Source organism: Haplochromis burtoni, unplaced genomic scaffold, assembly GCF_018398535.1.
Source record: "Haplochromis burtoni strain Fernald_Lab_line unplaced genomic scaffold, NCSU_Asbu1 Contig_91, whole genome shotgun sequence".
Taxonomy (NCBI): Eukaryota; Metazoa; Chordata; class Actinopteri; order Cichliformes; family Cichlidae; genus Haplochromis; species Haplochromis burtoni.
This window is the reverse complement of record NW_024582452.1, coordinates 168,880-188,762: the sequence shown is the minus strand read 5'-3', so window position 1 is coordinate 188,762 and position 19,883 is coordinate 168,880. Positions and strand designations below refer to the sequence as shown.

At 39.6% G+C, this 19,883-nt stretch overlaps 1 protein-coding gene across 1 annotated transcript in view; it reads left to right on the top strand.

The window, feature by feature from the left end:
• LOC102291117 (cadherin-4) overlaps positions 1-19,883 on the top strand; it is a 239,206-nt gene that overhangs the window by 180,641 nt on the left and 38,682 nt on the right. Inside the window, exon 6 of the mRNA XM_005926152.3 lies at positions 13,739-13,894. Within this exon, the coding sequence (XP_005926214.1) occupies positions 13,739-13,894 (156 nt within the window). The remainder of the gene's footprint in view (positions 1-13,738; positions 13,895-19,883) is intronic.

The following is a 19,883-nucleotide window of genomic DNA, read 5'->3' as shown; positions in this document are numbered from 1 at the left end:
CAAAAACCCACAAGCACGGATCCGCAGACACACACACACACACACACACACACACACACACACACACACACACACACACACACACACACACACACACCTCTTCACTCTTCCAAGGTTCATTTGTCAAGATGACAGCTGGACTCTTGCTGAGGAGAAGTTTGCCAGGCAGAATCCCTCGCTTACTTAGTGGGAGCCAGAACATCCTGGGAAACATTCTGACACACAGAGGCTGCAGAGCCATTGTGTATGCGTCTTTGTCTTTGCATGCATTATGTGTAAATGCGCAACTTTTCCAAACGCCCAGCAGCACCATTGCAAGGTCCAGCCCCTCTTCAGTTTCTGCCTGTGCTTGGCAGGGGCAGACTTGGCAGGGAGCAGCACATTTTGTCAGGCTTCCAGTCAACATCAAACGTGCATACTGCTCCCGCCTCTACCGAACACCTTTCCTCTTTTGCCTTTTTACTCACAGCTGTTTACCTGTTTACCTTATGATATCTCCAAAGGGTTTCTCCCCGTAGGCTTGGAAGGAATGTACTGTAAGCGTTTTCTTCCAAACAGCCCTTCAGCAAAAGTCCACTAGAAATGCATCCATGCAGTGATGTAACTGGGTGTTTCTTTGACAGAGAAAATTCAAGACAAATTTCTCGCGGCATATCTTCCCACAAAGGTCGCATGTCTGGTCGTCGGGGAAAATTCCGTCCACTTTCTCACAGCATGTATATATTTTACCAGACGGTTGTCCAATCATACAAGTTCTGGCAACTTCTCTGCACTTACTGTTTCCAGGTTTCTAGCCAAAAGGGCTCATGTTCTGCTACCGAGTTCTGCTGATGCAGTGAGTTCAGAGCCACTTTTATTTTCTCTCCCTTTTTCTCACTCTCCTCACTCTTTCTTTCCTCCATTTTCCCTCTAGTCTGCATTTCTCTCTCTTCACTGCTGCCTGATGGATTTAGAAAGTGAGAGGAAGAAGGAAGGAGAAGGGATGTGAAAAAGTGGTCTGTGTATGGTGGACAGTGCAAAAACTGTATGTGCGTGCGTATGGATGGAGGTTGGGAGGGGGGCAGTAATGACTGGGAAAAGTGCAGCGGCAGCAGATTTTGTGCCACTGTTATTCTCTCTCTCTCTCTCTTTCTGAGCCTCTCTCTATCGTACAAGCCTCCGACACTCTTTACTCTAATTACCCAGATTGGGTTTCCTGGGGATAAAGAGACGAGGCAGGAAAAGGGAGTTACAGGGGGTCCTTGATATTGTCCTTGTCAAAGCCCAGGGGGGCGACTGGAGAAGTCATTCATGCATCCATCACACTCCCAATTTTACAATTTAATCAATCTTCTAATGAAAGAGAGGGCCAGAGATAGAGAGAAGGAGAGAGAGAGGGGTTACAGTGAGATAGCAGCCCTCACACTCTCACCCCTCTAAACCAAAGCTAAGGGGTGCGGCCACTCTTTGTCTGCCACTACAATGGCTGCCTTATTTTCATTCTCCCAGCCTGGAAGAGGAGCGTGAGGAGGGCGAGTCATTCCATTGTTACCTCTAGGGAGAATAGCACCTCTAATTTGCCATAAGCCTTCACTATTAAAGACCAGACTCTTTTCACACTGCAATAATTGGAAAAGTCATTCACTGCTTAACTTCTATTACTCCATGTTATTTTCAGTAATGTGGAGGAAGGTCTTTTAATAATCTCACCTGCGTCACTTCTAGCTATCATTCAAATAACACAAAAGCACCCAGAGCATGCTATCTCTCCATTTCATTCTCTCACACACTGAAATAGACAACTGAACTGGGTAAATCTGTGATTGCATCTTTCTGGTCTTCTGTCCTCTCTGTGCCTTCCATAAATCTGCCTTTATATGGTTTATAGCTGTGTTGGGAAAGTTAAAAAGCAACTGTTTGTGTCACTCATTTTTTAAAGGAAATCACCGTCTTCGGTCACAGGTCATGATAAAATCACATCATAGTACAAAAAAAGTCTGGTTAAATGTCCACGGGCATCCTGGGGTGCCGGTTTAGCTCAGTGTGTTGAGTGGGCAGCCACATGCCATACAGCTGAGACTGTCCAGCCCGGGTTTGAGTCCGACCCACGGACCTTTGGCGCGTGTCTGCCCCCGCTTTCCCGTCCTTTCTTCACTGTGTCTATCAAATAAAATTGAAAAAGGCCACAAAAGATGTTCATGGCCATCCAACAATAGTAGTAGAAGAAGCTCATAGGTAAAAAGACTTACATATAATGTAGCTAAACCACAATCAAGTGCAAACTCAGTGAGTCAAAGACATATTTTAAACAGGAACAGGTAGATCTTTTCATGCAGACTGCATTCAGTCCTCGCCAACTAATGAATACAAAATGATATTAAGCTTGTGTTTTATGTTTAAAGGTGTAAGTGCATTTTTGAAAATCCCAAATTCAGACCTAGATACCCAACATCACTCCTGTCCTGCCTTTTGAAGAGATACAATGCTCAACATCAAAGTCTGAGCAGAAGTCTGTGTTTTAAAAAGGCCACAGGAAAGCTCTTAATGCAGACACTTTCCTGACTCACAGCAAAACACACAAGGTGCCTTTTTATCTCGGAGCGTGCACCAGAGTGCATTTGACAGATGGCGTGTGTATGTGAAGTGCAATGCCACCTAAAAACCTTTCTCTTGTAGAGGCTCTTTCTCTTCAGTGTTAACCAGTCTATTTGTGACCTGTTGACCAATCTCTACATTTCTTGTGTGCCTGTTAGGCTTTACTGTCCTGTTGAAGGAGTGTATCTCTCTCTTTGTTTCTATTGGCATTTGTGTTTGGAGTAGCAATCCCTGTTTGTTGGGCTTTAGAGCTGTGAAAGGCCCACCTTTCAGCTCTTTAGGGGTTTGCTGTGACTTTGCTGTCTGCTAGTTACAGACTGTTTCTACGGTCCTGGTGTTCACTGAACCAGCGTCATCCGTTGAAATACCAGTGGACTACAGAGCACCTAACTGACACGCTCGTGACAGGCCTGTGTGTGTGTTTGTGTGTTTCTTTATGCTTGTGTATGACCACATGGTGATGCTTTGGATGATTTTCTTTTACATAGCATATCAAAGTGGCAGAATTTCATTTTGATATATTTCATGACTCAAATTCAGTGCTGCTTTTTACGAGTTCATTGTTTTTGTTATTTATTTTTTATGTTTACTTAGTGTATTTATTTTATATACTATTTTAAAACCATTTGCACTTTATTAGGAACGCTTTGCTAGTACCTGGTTGGACCCCTCTTTGTCTTCACAGCGGCCTGAATTACGCTGTGGCATTTAAATGACACTCATTTATTATTTAGGGGCCCAGTTTGTGCCATGAAATATTACCCCCACACCATCAAACCATCACCAGCCTGAGCTGCTAGCACAAGTCAGAATGGATTCATGTTGTTTATGGTGAATTCTGACCTGATCAGCCGAATGTTGCAGCAGAAATCGAGACTCGTGGTTTTCCAATCTTTAGTCAAAATTTGGTGAACTCGTAAAAACTGCAGTTTCCTGTTCTTAACTGACAGGAGTGGCATCAGGTGTGTTCTTCTGCTGCTGTAGCCCAACTTCTTCGAGCTTTAAGGTGTAGTGCTGTCAAAGATGCTCTTCTGCATACTTTGGTTACAAAAAGGTTAATTGAGTTACTGGTGCCTTCCTATCAGCCTATCAGTTAAGTAGTGCGATCATTCTCTTGTCACCTCTGGCACCAATGAGACATTTTCTTCCAGAGAACTACTGCTTACTAGATATTTTCTCTTTTGCAGACCATTCTCTGTAAACCCAAGAGATGGTTGTTTGGGGAAAGTCCCAGTAGTTGAAGACACCATGTACACAGACCAGCCCATTACTTTATGTTAATGAGCAGTCAAACAGATGCACCTAACAAAGTAGCTGGTGAATGTGTAACAGATTATAGACCCTGAATACTTGCATTGCTAGTACCACTGAATAACTCATTTAAGGTATACTTTTTGTTTACTTGTTTTCTAAAACTTTACTGTGAAGGTGACTTTTCATTCCTCTAAAAAAATCAAATATTTTTTTGAGACTTTCATAATGCCAGCGTATTTGCTTTTTGAAGCTAGCAGGATGATATCATTCTTAAAGCTGCGAGACAATCCATATCAAAGCAGCAGCTTCCTTCTAATGTGTTTGAAGTCGAATATTTCATTCAGCCGAATGCAAAGGGATTTCAGTGTTCGCCTGGCACTGTTTTTATTGACAATTTTTACTGTGGATAATGTTTTTTATGTATGCCTCCATCCTCAGGCATGAAAAGTGACACTAGACTATTTCTTTCTATGTTAAAACCACTGTCAACCACATCTGATATAACTACCAATGTAACAAACTGCTGCTGCTTCCTATGCAGATGAAATCCAAGTTATGTTGCAGTGGTTATTGTTTTACTGAATGCTATAAGTTTAAATGGAGAAAATGTAGCCGAGGTCATTACTCAAACTAAACGAAAATAACCAACTTCAAGGATCTTTGTAATTTCTGTGATAATTCACAAAGCTTAAAGAAGTTATAGCAAAGCAAGTGGCAATTACAATTCTCCATACATGTTAACCTGCACATTATTGTAATTCCTGCGTGTATTTTAAAATAACACAATATTAAAAATCCCATATGTACCCATGATTTTCTTTAGGGTTTGTTCAACAAGTTAAAATGTACCGAAGTAAATCGATGTGGCCCCTTTCATGTCAGACAGGCTGTCATAAAGCTCCTCGACTGTCAATTTATTTGTGCATCCATCCTTTATATTACAAGTATCTTGTGGCCGCAGACCAATTTTGTCACTGAAAGCTGTGCTTATTTCAATCTTACTAGAAAACTGCTGCTAAACTGCTAGTATTTGATGGTAAACTGATTGGAGAGCAGGGTGGGAGGCAGGTTGCTGCTGACTGTGCTTTCACTGCTCTAAAATCAGTTTCTAACCATGCTTTGTGTAGGAACACAGCTAGCATTAGCAAGTGAACAGGCTTCAGTGGTTTAGCGTCATAACAGAGAAGTTTCCTGTTGCTAGCCCTCCTTGGTCAACATGTGTGATACAGAGAAGATGGGGCATGTTTTATTTCTCCTTTTACTTAAGGAATTGCTTGAAAAAATCCTCCACTACTTGTAATTTTCAACTATTAATAAGTAATTGTTGGTAGTATATTAGATATGTATATAACTATACTGGTAATACGATTTTACAGTTCTTCATGATTCACAATTAAATGTACAGACTTTACATACAGGTACACTTCTTGCACTGAGTTAAATTATTTGACAGATCACAGAATAGAGTATAGCAGGTTTGAAGCTAGAACATCATACTTCATAATTCAGAAAGAGCAAGTTATCAAAAAGCTTGCAGTATGTTATTTTAAAATGCTGGACGGTGGATAAATATTGAAACAAAGGACTTGTCAGTCTCCTGTCTCATGGTTTTTGTATTTTTTGTTGACTTTAACCACTGTATTTGTTAACAACAACATCTGTTAACTACAACATCACTGATTTATCACACGTGTGTAGGATATGTTCCCATGTGTCAGAGGGAATAACAAAGGACACCATGAAAAATTAAATATGGGATTAGTTGGTCCTGAAGCCTCCAGGTATTTTACCTATTTGGAAATCATTGCAAAACTGAGTGGGGTATTGGAATGCACCCCGATATCAAACAGATGGGGCCTGAGCCACATGATCTCCTCTCCTCCCTGGAGACCTGGAAAGAAGACAGACTACACAAACACACAAGCAGCAAAAATCAAACACCACTCACACATAAAGGAGAAAGTAAACAAAAAGGGACAAGGATAGCATGCATACAAGGGGCAGAGAGATGCTAGAGGAGGCTGAATTTCTTTGAGGACCAAAGTCCAAATCCAGAAGGAATGAGGCACCAATGGCTAAGGAAGCGGGAAGAAAATATTACATTGAACAACACCGTGAATAAAAGGTCTATTGTCTCATAATTTTCTGTTTTACTAACATACCATCTTTGCTGTTTGTGTAAAAAGTACCCGATTTAAATCTTTAATCTTCCTTTCTGCAAGCCACATTTTCCAAGTGACTTCAACTTTTTTTATATTGGCAGAAAGACTGCAAACTGAAAGTGTGCTGCATCATCAGGGTCTGTGTACACGGTAAATTTTATTTGGAGCCCTAAGCCTCTGCATGTTTCTCTCCTTTGTTTACTTATGTCACTTTGCTCCTAATCTGCCATGGTGAGAGTTGCGTGGGCTGGTGAAAAGCCTCAGTGCTCTTGAACACTGGTACTGCGTAAAGCAGGAAAGTTGTCTGCTACCTGAGTTTGAACTAAAAACTCCTTCAAACCAGAGTAACCGAGAAACTATGCTTAGCACTGTTGTATGGTTTTAGAGTTTGTAGAATAGTGTAAAGTATTAAACAGCATGAAATGAAATATAATAATGGTAAACTTAACAATTAAACAGCAATAGATTCACTTCCACTTAGATGTATTCTTTGATAGATGGTGAAATCTGGTTTCCTGTTGGATTCAGCACAACTGGTAGATTTGTTTTAACTCTATATTAAGATAGTGGTTAGATGGGAGTGTAATGTATGGAATATTCCAGTGGGAAATAAATAGCAGTCTTTGAATATAAAAAACACAAGCCTAATTTCTCTATATTAAAATGAGTAAAGAACATGGTAGATAAAACACCAACAGCTCAAACAAATATGTGTCAGCCAGAAACTTACTTTTTTTTATCAGTGGAGTAAAAAAATGACATAGCAGTTTCAATTCCCTGTAAGATGAGGTTATGAGTCATGCATTAAAAATGATTCTAAATACACAAAAATGAAAAACATGAAAACTGTTTACTCAGCTTACCGAGACATAGCCTTTGTTAATGGGTCAGAGACAGAATCTGTCATGAAATACATCAAACTATTTTCGATAGTTTGTATTCAAGCTAATTTCCAAAGACAATAACTAACTGCTGCCACTGCCACAAGATGGCAGTAATTTACAGGATGGATGCAAACAAGCACCATGAGATGAGCACAGATGTTGAGGTTTCACTTTGGTACATTTTTATTCATGTCGGTTTTTATATGTCACTGGGCAAGCACTGTTTGCCTTGCTTGTCCTAACTAAAGGTCTGTGAGTTAAACTGATATTGAATTTATTTGATTTTTTCTGCCTGCAAGTGACTCCATTACTCCACTTTCTATTACTTTGTGCTCAGAAACAAGCAGTGACAGAATTATGTACATTTTTAACTTGATGCCTAATGTTTTCAAAGTGGAAGCTGGATAAAATTTATGTAAAGTTAAGAGGTCATTTAGATGTGAGGGTACTACAGAAATTAATGTAATACGCCACTTCACACATTTGAGGTTATAAGGAGCACTAAATACAATCAGAATGCATTACAATGCATTACAATATAGAACCTTTATTCTGTTCATTTCACTTAATACGTTTTTCTTAAACTTCTGCTTTTCTATTTCTACATGTCATCTTTAGGTTGTGTAGATGACACTTCCACAGAGTTGAGGTTTAATCTTTATTTTTTTAGCAGTTTTGTTACCTAATTAATGTGTTTTTGACGCTGTTGAGTAAGTGTTACTTAATTGTGAAAACCATATTCAACACTATCTCTAACTACAGTGGGGCAAAAAAGTATTTAGTCAGCCACCGATTGTGCAAGTTCCCCCACCTAAAATGATGACAGAGGTCAGTAATTTGCACCAGAGGTACACTTCAACTGTGAGAGACAGAATGTGGAAAAAAAATCCATGAATCCACATGGTAGGATTTGTAAAGAATTTATTCGTAAATCAGGGTGGAAAATAAGTATTTGGTCAATAACAAAAATACAACTCAATACTTTGTAACATAACCTTTGTTGGCAATAACAGAGGTCAAACGTTTACTATAGGTCTTTACCAGGTTTGCACACACAGTAGCTGGTATTTTGGCCCATTCCTCCATGCAGATCTTCTCGAGAGCAGTGATGTTTTGGGGCTGTCGCCGAGCAACACGGACTTTCAACTCCCGCCACAGATTTTCTATGGGGTTGAGGTCTGGAGACTGGCTAGGCCACTCCAGGACTTTCAAATGCTTCTTACGGAGCCACTCCTTTGTTGCCCGGGCGGTGTGTTTTGGATCATTGTCATGTTGGAAGACCCAGCCTCGTTTCATCTTCAAAGTTCTCACTGATGGAAGGAGGTTTTGGCTCAAAATCTCACGATACATGGCCCCATTCATTCTGTCCTTAACACGGATCAGTCGTCCTGTCCCCTTGGCAGAAAAACAGCCCCATAGCATGATGTTTCCACCCCCATGCTTCACAGTAGGTATGGTGTTCTTGGGATGCAACTCAGTATTCTTCTTCCTCCAAACACGACGAGTTGAGTTTATACCAAAAAGTTCTACTTTGGTTTCATCTGACCACATGACATTCTCCCAATCCTCTGCTGTATCATCCATGTGCTCTCTGGCAAACTTCAGACGGGCCTGGACATGCACTGGCTTCAGCAGCGGAACACGTCTGGCACTGCGGGATTTGATTCCCTGCCGTTGTAGTGTGTTACTGATGGTGACCTTTGTTACTTTGGTCCCAGCTCTCTGCAGGTCATTCACCAGGTCCCCCCGTGTGGTTCTGGGATCTTTGCTCACCGTTCTCATGATCATTTTGACCCCACGGGATGAGATCTTGCGTGGAGCCCCAGATCGAGGGAGATTATCAGTGGTCTTGTATGTCTTCCATTTTCTGATGATTGCTCCCACAGTTGATTTTTTCACACCAAGCTGCTTGCCTATTGTAGATTCACTCTTCCCAGTCTGGTGCAGGTCTACAATACTTTTCCTGGTGTCCTTCGAAAGCTCTTTGGTCTTGGCCATGGCGGAGTTTGGAGTCTGACTGTTTGAGGCTGTGGACAGGTGTCTTTTATACAGATGATGAGTTCAAACAGGTGCCATTCATACAGGTAACGAGTGGGGGACAGAAAAGCTTCTTACAGAAGACGTTACAGGTCTGTGAGAGCCAGAGATTTTCCTTGTTTGAGGTGACCAAATACTTATTTTCCACCCTGATTTACGAATAAATTCTTTACAAATCCTACCATGTGGATTCATGGATTTTTTTTTCACATTCTGTCTCTCACAGTTGAAGTGTACCTCTGGTGCAAATTACTGACCTCTGTCATCATTTTAAGTGGGGGAACTTGCACAATCGGTGGCTGACTAAATACTTTTTTGCCCCACTGTATGTATAGTTATCATTCCGACTAACTGAGCTATCCATTTCATAAGCTGTGTTCCTAATCTTGCATAGTATAGATCATATAATTTTTTATTTTTTTTTGTGGTTGGATTCAAATACTCTTTAGGACAGCAGTCCCCAACTTTTTTTGCGCCACGGACCGGTTTATGCCCGACATCACGGACCGGCCTTTAATGTGTCGCGGATAAATACAGCAAAATAAACTAGTACCGGTACCGAAAAAAAGAAGATTTAATCATAACACACGTGAAAAGACCCAGGAAAACCAAGTTAACGATAAAAACGATAACAAAATAACGCTGAAAACCCATAAAAACCCTGAAAACCATACATTTCACACCTGAGCCTCAACTCTCGCGGCCCGGTACCAAACGACTCACGGCCCGGTACCGGATATACTCTATGTCACTATTAATAATAGTCTTATGTATTTGTGCAGTGACATATAGTCATAAATGGTACTAGTTGGATACTTTTTAAATGTGATAGTTAATTTTTAAGCTAGAATTCATTCATCTGCACCCTGTGGTGGTAGAATGGCACTTTTGTGTTAATCATTCTCTTCTCTTCATCTTCTCCGTTTTCCCCGAAGACTCGGTGGCATGATAATTTCTCATTTGATTCAGTTTTGCCTGGCAGAAGGGAGCTAAGCTCACTGATAAGATCTCCTTAAGAACCAGACATGTTGTCAGTAATGAAGGGAATTGCTTTGATCCGTCGACAAATAGGTCATTTAGACAGTGTCTGGTTTCTGATGCCGGATGATACAGTCATGACTCTCTCTCTTGTTCACTCCCCGTCGCTGCCTCTTTCTCTCGCCGATATCACTTTGCTGGGAATTTCTCTACTAGTCTCTCTCTTGCAGAAAAACTTATATACCGGTAGGCATTTAACACAAACTGCCAAGACAACAGAGGAAAGAACCGAGGAAAAGAACAAAAAAGACAAAGAATGAACTGAAAAACAGTTTTGGATTATTATTGATACTCCAAAAACTAAATCCATTCAATATTTAATATTGAATGATGTGTGAGTTTGTATGTTTATGCGTGAGTGTTTCTGTATGAGATACAAGATAGTAAGTGTAGCAAGATGAGAAAAGAGTTTCTCCTCTTTTCATTAAGTAAACTAGAAAGAATTTATACAGTTATGAGAAGCTCTTTGTGTTCACTTCATGTCGTGCTTTTTTCAACACATTCCCTCCTCTTCTGATGTAAAATGGCAGAATGACAGTGAGAACTGTTTGCAAGTTAGATGACATCTCGCCTATCACAATATTCTGGGATAGAAATAGGGGAATGATAACATACTTGGCAGAATCTTTGGTATCCCTGAAGACGTTACAGCTAGCCCTAGTATTGTAAGAAAAATCACATTTTTTTTAACTTGGGTCTCATTAATTAGGAATGCGTGGATTTTTCTCAAATAGGGTAACACGTACTCATTGCCTTCATTATATGCAGACCAATCAACTTAGCCTGCATAGTAACCCTCAAAAGGCCTTTACTAAGCCAGGAGTCCAGAAATTGGAAGCAAAAGAATTTTCAAGTCTAAACCTTTCTTGAGATCATTAGCTGGCATAAACAAAATGTTTGAGCAGTGGAGAAAACACAACTGTTCATGCTTGAATCCTCAAATGTATGCCCATGCAACCATGCACAAATATTTGGTAGAAACAGATGAGGATAAGGACTCTGGCGTCATCCCTCAACAGTCTTAAACGTGTCTACGTGAACGTCGTGGGCGGGAAAGCTAATTGGTTGGAATGACTGTGGAAACATGCAGCTGAATCCCTGTCTCCACCCCAAGCAGGACGACTTGGAAACGGGTGGGAAATCAGGGGGGCGTGGAAAACCCAAATGGAATTATGGAGAGCTATCACTTCCTAACTGGTGAGGATTTATACACCACTGCCAAGGCCAACGGATTGAAGTAATTTCATTTTTCATGCATGGCTTCTGTCCCCACAGAGACCTGAAGCAAAGAGAGAGAGTGATGAGAGAGTATAGCAGAGGGGAGAGATGAGAGGAAAGAGAAGTGGAGATGAGAAAGAGTGACTTAAAAAGGAGAAGGGAAGGCAGAGAAAAAGAGAGACAAGGAGAGGGGAGGAGAAAAGGGGGTGAATTAAGAGAGGAAGCACTTTGGCAGTCAGATGTGTAATAATTGCTTGTATTTTCTAATGCGACAGGAGAGGTATAGCAGTCTGCGTGCTGCAGTGTCTTTTTGCTTTGGCTGTACCAGAGGGTAATGACAGTACATTGAGAGTTCAACTAAGCTGCTAGCTGGATATTTGTTAGTTTGTGGGTGTTTAACGGCTAGAGTTTCTTTGAAGTAATAGCAGTCAATGCCTGCAGCTCGTTAATTATCATAGCTGTCAGCAGTAATTCATAGAGATATGTGCAAAGCATTCTGACGTTCTCCTCCTCCTATTCCCTAAAGAAAGCACACACACGTACATGCATGCACAAATAGCATTAGTAGGCTGTTATGACAATGCTTCTCGCATTAGAGGGAAGCTGTCTATAACTGATCACATTTGTTTGATTAGAAAGACACACCTCTACCGGATTCTTCAACCAGAAAGCTGAGTATAATGTTAATGCGGATATAGAGGAAGGGAACGGAAAAAGTTCTAATAACAGCTTCGATAATGGTGACAGGTTTTTATTCTACCTGTCGTAAGAGTCAGGATGACATCTGCCTAATACTTTGTGTCCTTCCCTTGTCCTTGTTAGTTGCTTCAGCTATTTTCTCAGCAGGGCAGAATTCCTGGTGTGTCAAAAGTGTAGCTAAATTGGTTCCTTGAGTGGTGAAAGACGGAGACAACTTTGGACAGTCTTCCTCTTCTGGTGCACTCAGGCTCTTCACTGAAATAGTCAATGATTAGAAGAAAAAGGGTCGACCATTCCTGCGCGTACGCATGTGTGTGTGTTTGTGTGTGTGTTTGCCTGCATACCATAGAAAGTGTATGATTGATTAATTTTGATACACCAGCTGATTTTTCAGGTTGCCATGTCGTTAATGGACAGTAATGGGTTGCTTGGAGTTTTGGACTTTATTTGGACAATGAATTGAAGAACTCCTCCAAATGAGTCCCAATTACACAGCTCTTCAGTCCAAATCACAGACCTAGCAGTGCACTTAATGCACCTATTAGTTGCCTATCTGGCAAGGAAAGCTAAACCAAAATGCAGGGCTATTTTTTAGAGAACGTTTTACTTCCCTTGCCTCACAGTTATTAGATGCATTTCATCGAGTGTGCACCTTATTTTCCTCTGGCCTATTTTGGCCTCTGCAAAATGTGTTTATTGTTATGTTTGCTGTTACCTAATTACCCATCACTTACAGAGTCATACTTTCACTTTCCTACGTAATAGGAAATTCAGATTTTTTTTCTTCTTTTGACGAATCTAAATTCTTCCAAACAGAATGCACAGCACTCCCTGTGGCAGCACTAATGGAATCCTTGAGTACCTAGAGGTTACTGTAGAAATGCCAAGCTTTGATATGTGTGTGTTTATAGTTATAGCACTCATGATGTGAGGAAATTATATTCCACAGCTTGATGAGCATTAGGTTTAAGAATGTAGTGGTTAAGGGGAGAGAAGCAAGGTTAAACCTTCAGGCAGGGTCATACTATAAAATATCAGTGAGTGCAGAGTCTGACACCTCAGAATCAGCTGATTTCTGTTCTGTCTTTAATATAAGTATCATTCAATGATACCTAATATGTTGTGGACAATTTTACTTTCATGATATAAAAATAACTGTAAATATTGCAGGCAGCTGTTTTTAGCTAAAAAGACTAACCCTCTGTATGTGAACTATTGCTTTGATGTCAAAGACCACATTAACACAGATTCTGCATATGTTACTGTGACTTTGCTCCTTACTCCATGGAAACATTATTACTTTCCTTACAATTCAATCCACTATACTTAGCTACATCTTTAATACAATGATAGGAAGAAATGCCTGCCAACATCCAGTTGAAATTGATGTGAGCCTCCTCTGTGGTGTCAATGCAGTAACACAAAGGGCTTAAATGTTTCCTGCTTTGACTGTTACATAGCCAATGACTGCTTCTTAGATTGAATTGGAGATCTGCCATCATCCCAAGTCTCAGACACGAGAAATTAATGTGAGGTAATATAATGTCCCCACGGGTGATGAAATGTCATCTCGGTGTCTGTTTCTTTTTCTCTGATTGTGTGTCCTTGCATGTTTCCAGTGAATAATATACAATAGATGGTTTTTAAAGAACTGTATATCATAAATCCTTGAATAATAAACACCTCACACTCAATACTGTTCATATAGAAGTAGGTTGCCAATGGAAACTATGTTTTTTGAGTGTAGCTTCCTGGATGCAAGAGAGAAATAAAGCCATAAAATCAATCAGGTTAAAGAAGCTGCAGGGATTAATAAAATGTAGTGTGTAACTGGGATTGACTGAGCATTCCTTTTTCTTTGTTGGGATGCAGATTCGTTCCGACCAGGACCAGGACATCTCAATCCGGTACAGCATCACTGGGGTGGGAGCAGATCAACCACCAAATGAAGTATTCAGTATCGACCCTGTGCTTGGAAAGATGTTTGTCACCAAACCTCTTGATCGAGAACATCGCTCTTCATATCACGTGAGTGTCTTCTTCACACAAAATTGTGATTGATGGATATCCAGTTTGCACTTTTTCTTTACATGCAACATTATTGGGTAATGTGAAGAATAAGAGACTTTGGTAATTCATCAAAGTCACATCCAGTCAAATTACTGTTCTCGTGGCATGGTAACAGTCGCACATGGCAGACTCACAGAAAGATGTAAATACCTGAACATTTAAGAATAGAAAGTAACACTTACTGCCCATTAAATTAGGTATACCTGATCAACTTCTTGTCAGCAGTTCTCTGGGCCAAAATGCCTTGTTGATCCCACACAGTAAAAAAACAAGTGTCAATTTTACACTTACAGAGTTGATTTTAACTCTGCTTCAGATAACATTTGGTCCCACTCAAAATTAGAGTTAAATTTACTCTATGGCCAGTGTTAACTTTTCAGTGTTAATTGTACTCAATTTAGTGTCAAAATTGACAACAAAATGTGTAAAAATATTTAACACTGAGGGTTATTCACACTGTTCAGAGTAATTTGATTACACTTCATAGAGCTATTTTTACTCCAAATTTAGTTTAATATTAACACTCTGATGTGTAATAATATCTCTTTTTTATTTCTCTGTAGTGTGATTTTTTCATATTCATCTTATGATGCTATATTACTAAATAACTGTGATCTATCCTACAACAAATATACAGGTTAAAGTAACAGCATTTATTATGTTTCTCATTTCAGTGTCATTTAATTAACGTAACAAACCTTTACAATTCACAGTTCTTTGATGCTCACTAGAGAAAGCAATATGACATTTCCCCAATGTCGTAGTTGTTTGCAGAAAAGTAAAAAAGTTGGTCAGGGATGAACTGTATGATGTACCAAAGACATAATGGGCCCTAAAGAGTTCATCAAGGGCTCCTACTGAACCTGTCGCTTTACATGGAATTGCATGCTTCTCAATCACAATGAAGGTGTGAATGCTGCTTCTTGTGGATCCCTGACTGCTGCTTCGAGTGATGTTAATAATAATAATAATAATAATAATAATAATAATAATAATAATAATAATAATAATAATAATAATGGACAGGCTTCAACCAACATAATTAGCAAACGTACTCATGGGCAAATAAATAAATCGCTCTTGTAAGAATGATCGGCAAAAGGCTCAGCCTACGTCGATATATGCGTTCAGTCGCCCAACCTTACACCACAGTCACCAGATCTCAGTCCAATAGAGCACCTTCGGGATGTGGTGGAACAAGAGAGTCAGATGATGGATGTGCAGCTGATAAATCTGCAGGAACTGTGTGATGCTGTCTGGACAATATGAACCAAAATCTCAGAGGAATGTTTCCTGTATCTTGTTGAATCTGTACCATAAAGAATTAAGGCAGTACTGAAAGCTAAAGAGGGTCCTTCTAAGGATTAGCGAGGTGTAACTAATAAAGCGAGTAGTGGGTATATATTTATCAATCAATGTTCTTATTCACTTCTCTCCAGAGAATTAGATACTTTATGCTAACTGTATTATCTTTTGGCAATAAATTAGTCTTATATTTAGCTTACAATCATGAGAGGAATATTAAATATTGTAGTGATTATTAGCATCAATGTCAGCCTGTTAAGACTAACATTAGTTCTGTAGCTAGTGACTATTGATATCGGTAAATTCAAGTAGGACACATACTCTGGTTGTCTCATGGTGTGTGATTGACGCTTTAATGCTAGAATGTTTGTTTAACTTGTACATAACAGCATTTTAAGAATGTTTTTTGGCCCGATGCACCATGTAAAACCATCTTTTTTTCAATGCACGCTGTGCATTTTGACAAAACACCAACATCTGCACTACCTCATTTGAATGAAACTTTCATCATGTTGAGCCTCTCCTGTCACCTTTGTGCTGTGCATGCTGTTCTAGGCATCGAAAATACGGAACAATCAGAAAAAGTGCATTTCATTTGGAAACAGCTTGTTGTATTGCTGCTCAAGCTTATCTTTTCACGCATCTTTCTGCTGCTGTGAGGGGAAACTGTGATGCAGTGAGCGACAGCACTGGGTTCATCAATTTAGGTTTCTATCATTGGTTTTCTCTCTCTCTCTGTACCTGCCACCATCTCTGTGCCTTTTTTTAATGGCACCTAGCCTGAGTTACAGTCATGGTAAGCTGGCAAATCTAACCTTTCAGTGGTAGGTGAGCAGATTTATACCCCAGAGAAGCTCCAATCAATGAAGTAATTTGTTAAGAAAGGAAGGCGCTTGCTAAAGGCTGCCTAAGTGAACTGCTTGTTTGTTTTTGAAGAAAAGTGTTTCTTGGAGGAGAATACAAAATGTGGTTGGAAACCAGATGAGACAAAGTAAAGATGTATGTTTAACAAGTTAAGAAAGGTGTTGCAGTTCACTTTAAAGGACCCTCGCTGTTATAGCAACAAATATGCAATTAAATAACATTGTAAGAAATTCAAACGCTCTCAGTCTCTGAACAATAAAGTCAAGGAAAGTCTTGTTTATTGAGCATTGTTAACCAGAAAACTGCAACATACCTAAAGTTAGTACTTGACTTTGTGGTCTCGGTTTTGTTTACTTCATATTTCATGCAAGGACAGAACAAAGTTATGGTCTAGCTCTTTTTTATTTCAAAAGAATGAGCACTCTGAAATTCAAAACCAGCCATGCAACAAGATGCATTCTTATGAGGAAAAAAACCTTGAAGCTTCTGGGTCTGTTGTTATCTCTATCAGGACGCTGCCTCCTGCCAAATGCATAGCGCTGTCTGGTACGGTCTGTTTTCTCCCCCTCGTCTTTCAAGATAATAACTTTAATGTGGACCCAGAATTACATTTTGCCTTCTTTAAACATGGCGGTAATCTCTGACTCCTGCTGTTATTGAATTAGGGTGTGGGTTCATGTGGGATGGAGGGATGAGGGTGGGTGTAGATAAGGGGCCTGGCTCGTAGCCCGTTACAGCACAGTGAGATGTGATATGCGATGGCAGCACACGGATATTGGGTGCAGGACAGATCAGACAATGCAGTGGAAAAAGTAAAGTCAAATTAACCTCAGGGAGACCTGAAGATGCAATTTTGGTGGAGGTGCAGAGTGGAAGCAGACGGTGGAGAGGACAGAATGAGCAGCAGTGAAGAGGATCTTCACCTCTCTGAGGAGAAGAAGTCGATGGAGAATGCTACTTATTCTATTTCCTGCCACAACGAGCCTGAAGGCTGTTTCATATATCTGACACTCATGCTCCTACAGTGACCAGGTAGCTTTTTCCTATCAGGTAACGCTCATAAGAGAAGGATACCATTCCCTTGATTCATTCTACATGTTGAAAAAAAATAGCTCTTGTTAAAATTGAGAATCTTTGTCTGTTCTCTCCATGTTTTAACTTTTCCCTCAGTCTTTTCCAGTTTAGTTTATCTTCGGTTCTGATGAATATCCTAACGATAATGTAGAGAGACCTTCGCCTGAAATTGATCGCTGACATATGACCAGAATAAATATTTACAAGCCGGTGTTGTTAGGAGCAGGATGTAGATAAGATCAGATTTTTCTTCTTTTTTTTTTCTTTGCTTCATATGATATAAAGTAAACATCCCCGGTACTTCCACCTGACAGGAATATCGCTGAATAAGTCATGCTCAGGGATATAAACATTCCCAAGTTAAGTGAACTGAATGAAAACAGCTTTAGGGAAAAGTTCATTTCTAAATACCACTTCAGTTTGCTTGTTTGACCTTCTTGTAAGCAGTGAAAAAAAATAATTCAAGCATTTATTTAAACTCGACATTTCCCTGATAATGCAGATGTTTCCGATTTTTTTCATTTTCTTTCAAACTGTTGGTTGTTTGGAAGGTTTTTTGCTCAAAAAGTGAAAGAAGTAAGGACACGTTTGACAGCATGTACTGATTTTAGTAATAACTTCATGTACAAAGTTTGTGAGAAATCCTAGTTGGTGATTCCATTGATCTGAGCAAAGCTGAGTTGAATTTGAGATGGGTTGACCGTGTTTGTGGAGTTAGAGATGTGAAGAGATTTCAGGACTCTTTCAAACAAAACCAGACAGAATGTTGATCAGGGATCCAATATGATGATTCTGAAACCGACGCCTTGCTTTTACAGTGGAGCCAACTTTCAAAAAAATAAGATGTTTGTTGTTTTGCTCTTTGCTGAGATAAAAACTTTGGTGTGTAAGTGTAAAAGAGATAACGAGTTTGGAGAAATAACATAAGCATAAAGGCAATTTGTCTGAAAGAAAAATGTCCAGAATTTTTGTTTTGACTTTTATTCAGTGTGGCTCTGTATGTTTAGGAAATCTTTTATGGTTTTCTATACTATAATTCAAAAACACTGATTTTATCAGCCTGTATAAACAGTGCAGAAGTGTTTATCAGTTTGGCTCTAGAGGTCCACTGAAAAACACTTGCTTTCAGTTAATTGATGTTTTTATTTGTGTTGTTTTTTGCTTTGTTTGTACCTGACAGAAAGATATTTTAGATGTTGAGATTGTCCATCACAGAATAATATTAGGGAGGTACCGTACCAGTTTGATTTCTTTGGTGTGAGATGTGATGGCGCAGTATGAACCAATATCATAATGTTAATCGAAATAAATTCTTGCAATTTTTATTTTGTTTGAAACAAAATGAGTTATTATATTTAGGAATATAACATAATACCTTTCTCCAAATACATATCAAGCAAACAGCTTGTCGCCATTCACTGTTACAACCATCTGCTTCTTATGCACACACATGTCCTTCATGATTTGATTTAACCACTCTCCTAACATCGCTTTTAGTTATTGTTGGGAAATGGGTGGCATCAAGGTCCTTTTAATAAATTGCTGGGCTACAAATCTTCATGACACAATGCCTCAGTGTCTTCATGACATACCAGTAGAAACAGACTGAATAAACATGAATTCTTTTGAAAGGCTTACCAGGAGATAATATCGTCACTCTGAAAAGAACATGTTTGTAATGGTAATACTTCTGGAACACCATCTTGTGGACAGATCGAAACAAAGTGGAGATATTTGGCTATAATACATGATGCTGTGTTTGATAAAAAGGAAATGCAGCATATTAGCACAAACACTTCATATCAGCTGTCAGGGATTGTGGTGGAGGGCTTGTTTTGCAGCCACAGGACTGGGCACCTTTACATTATTGAGTCAACCATGAACTCCTCTGTATACCAAAGTACTCTAGAGCAGCGGTCCCCAATCCCCGGGCCTCGGCCCGGTACCGGTCCGTGAGTCGTTTGTTACCGGGCCGCGAGATTTGAGGCTCAGGTGTGAAATGTATGGTTTTCAGGGTTTTTATTGGTTTTCAGCGTTATTTTGTTATCGTTTTTATCGTTAACTCGGTTTTCCTGGGTCTTTTCACGTGTGTTATGAATAAATCTTCTTTTTTTTCGGTACCGGTACTAGTTTTATTTTGTTGTATTGGTCAAAAATTGGTCAAGCAACATGGCAGTGAAGGACACTGAAGCTAAAGACACCAGCAAATCTATATCAGGATGGTTGAAAGAAAAGACTCAGTGTTGCAGTAGTCCAAACAAGACCTCAACCTGACATTTCCTGATAAATATTGTGTCTGGACCTTAAGAGAGCTGTGTATAAATAAATGATAAACTGAAGAAATGTGATAAAGAAGAGTTGGCCGCAATGATGGGAGAGATTAGAAAAAAATAATAAGGTCAAGCTACTAAAGGTAGTTCTACATCCTGCTGGATCACGAGATGCATTTAGCTCTTTACAGGACTGTCTTGTTAAAACTCTCTTTTTCATATCATAGCTATATATATTGGCTGATTAATTAATTTAGTGCCAAATCCTTGCAGTACTGTTTATGACCCAGCAAACAGAGCAGCTTCTGTGTAAACATTCATGTCGCTAAAAACTGTGAACTCGCAATCATAAATGAAGCCGAGTCAATTACTGTGACAACATTTTTGTCAGCTTTTATTTTCTGTCATCTTGATTTTGGTGGCTGTCATAGGGC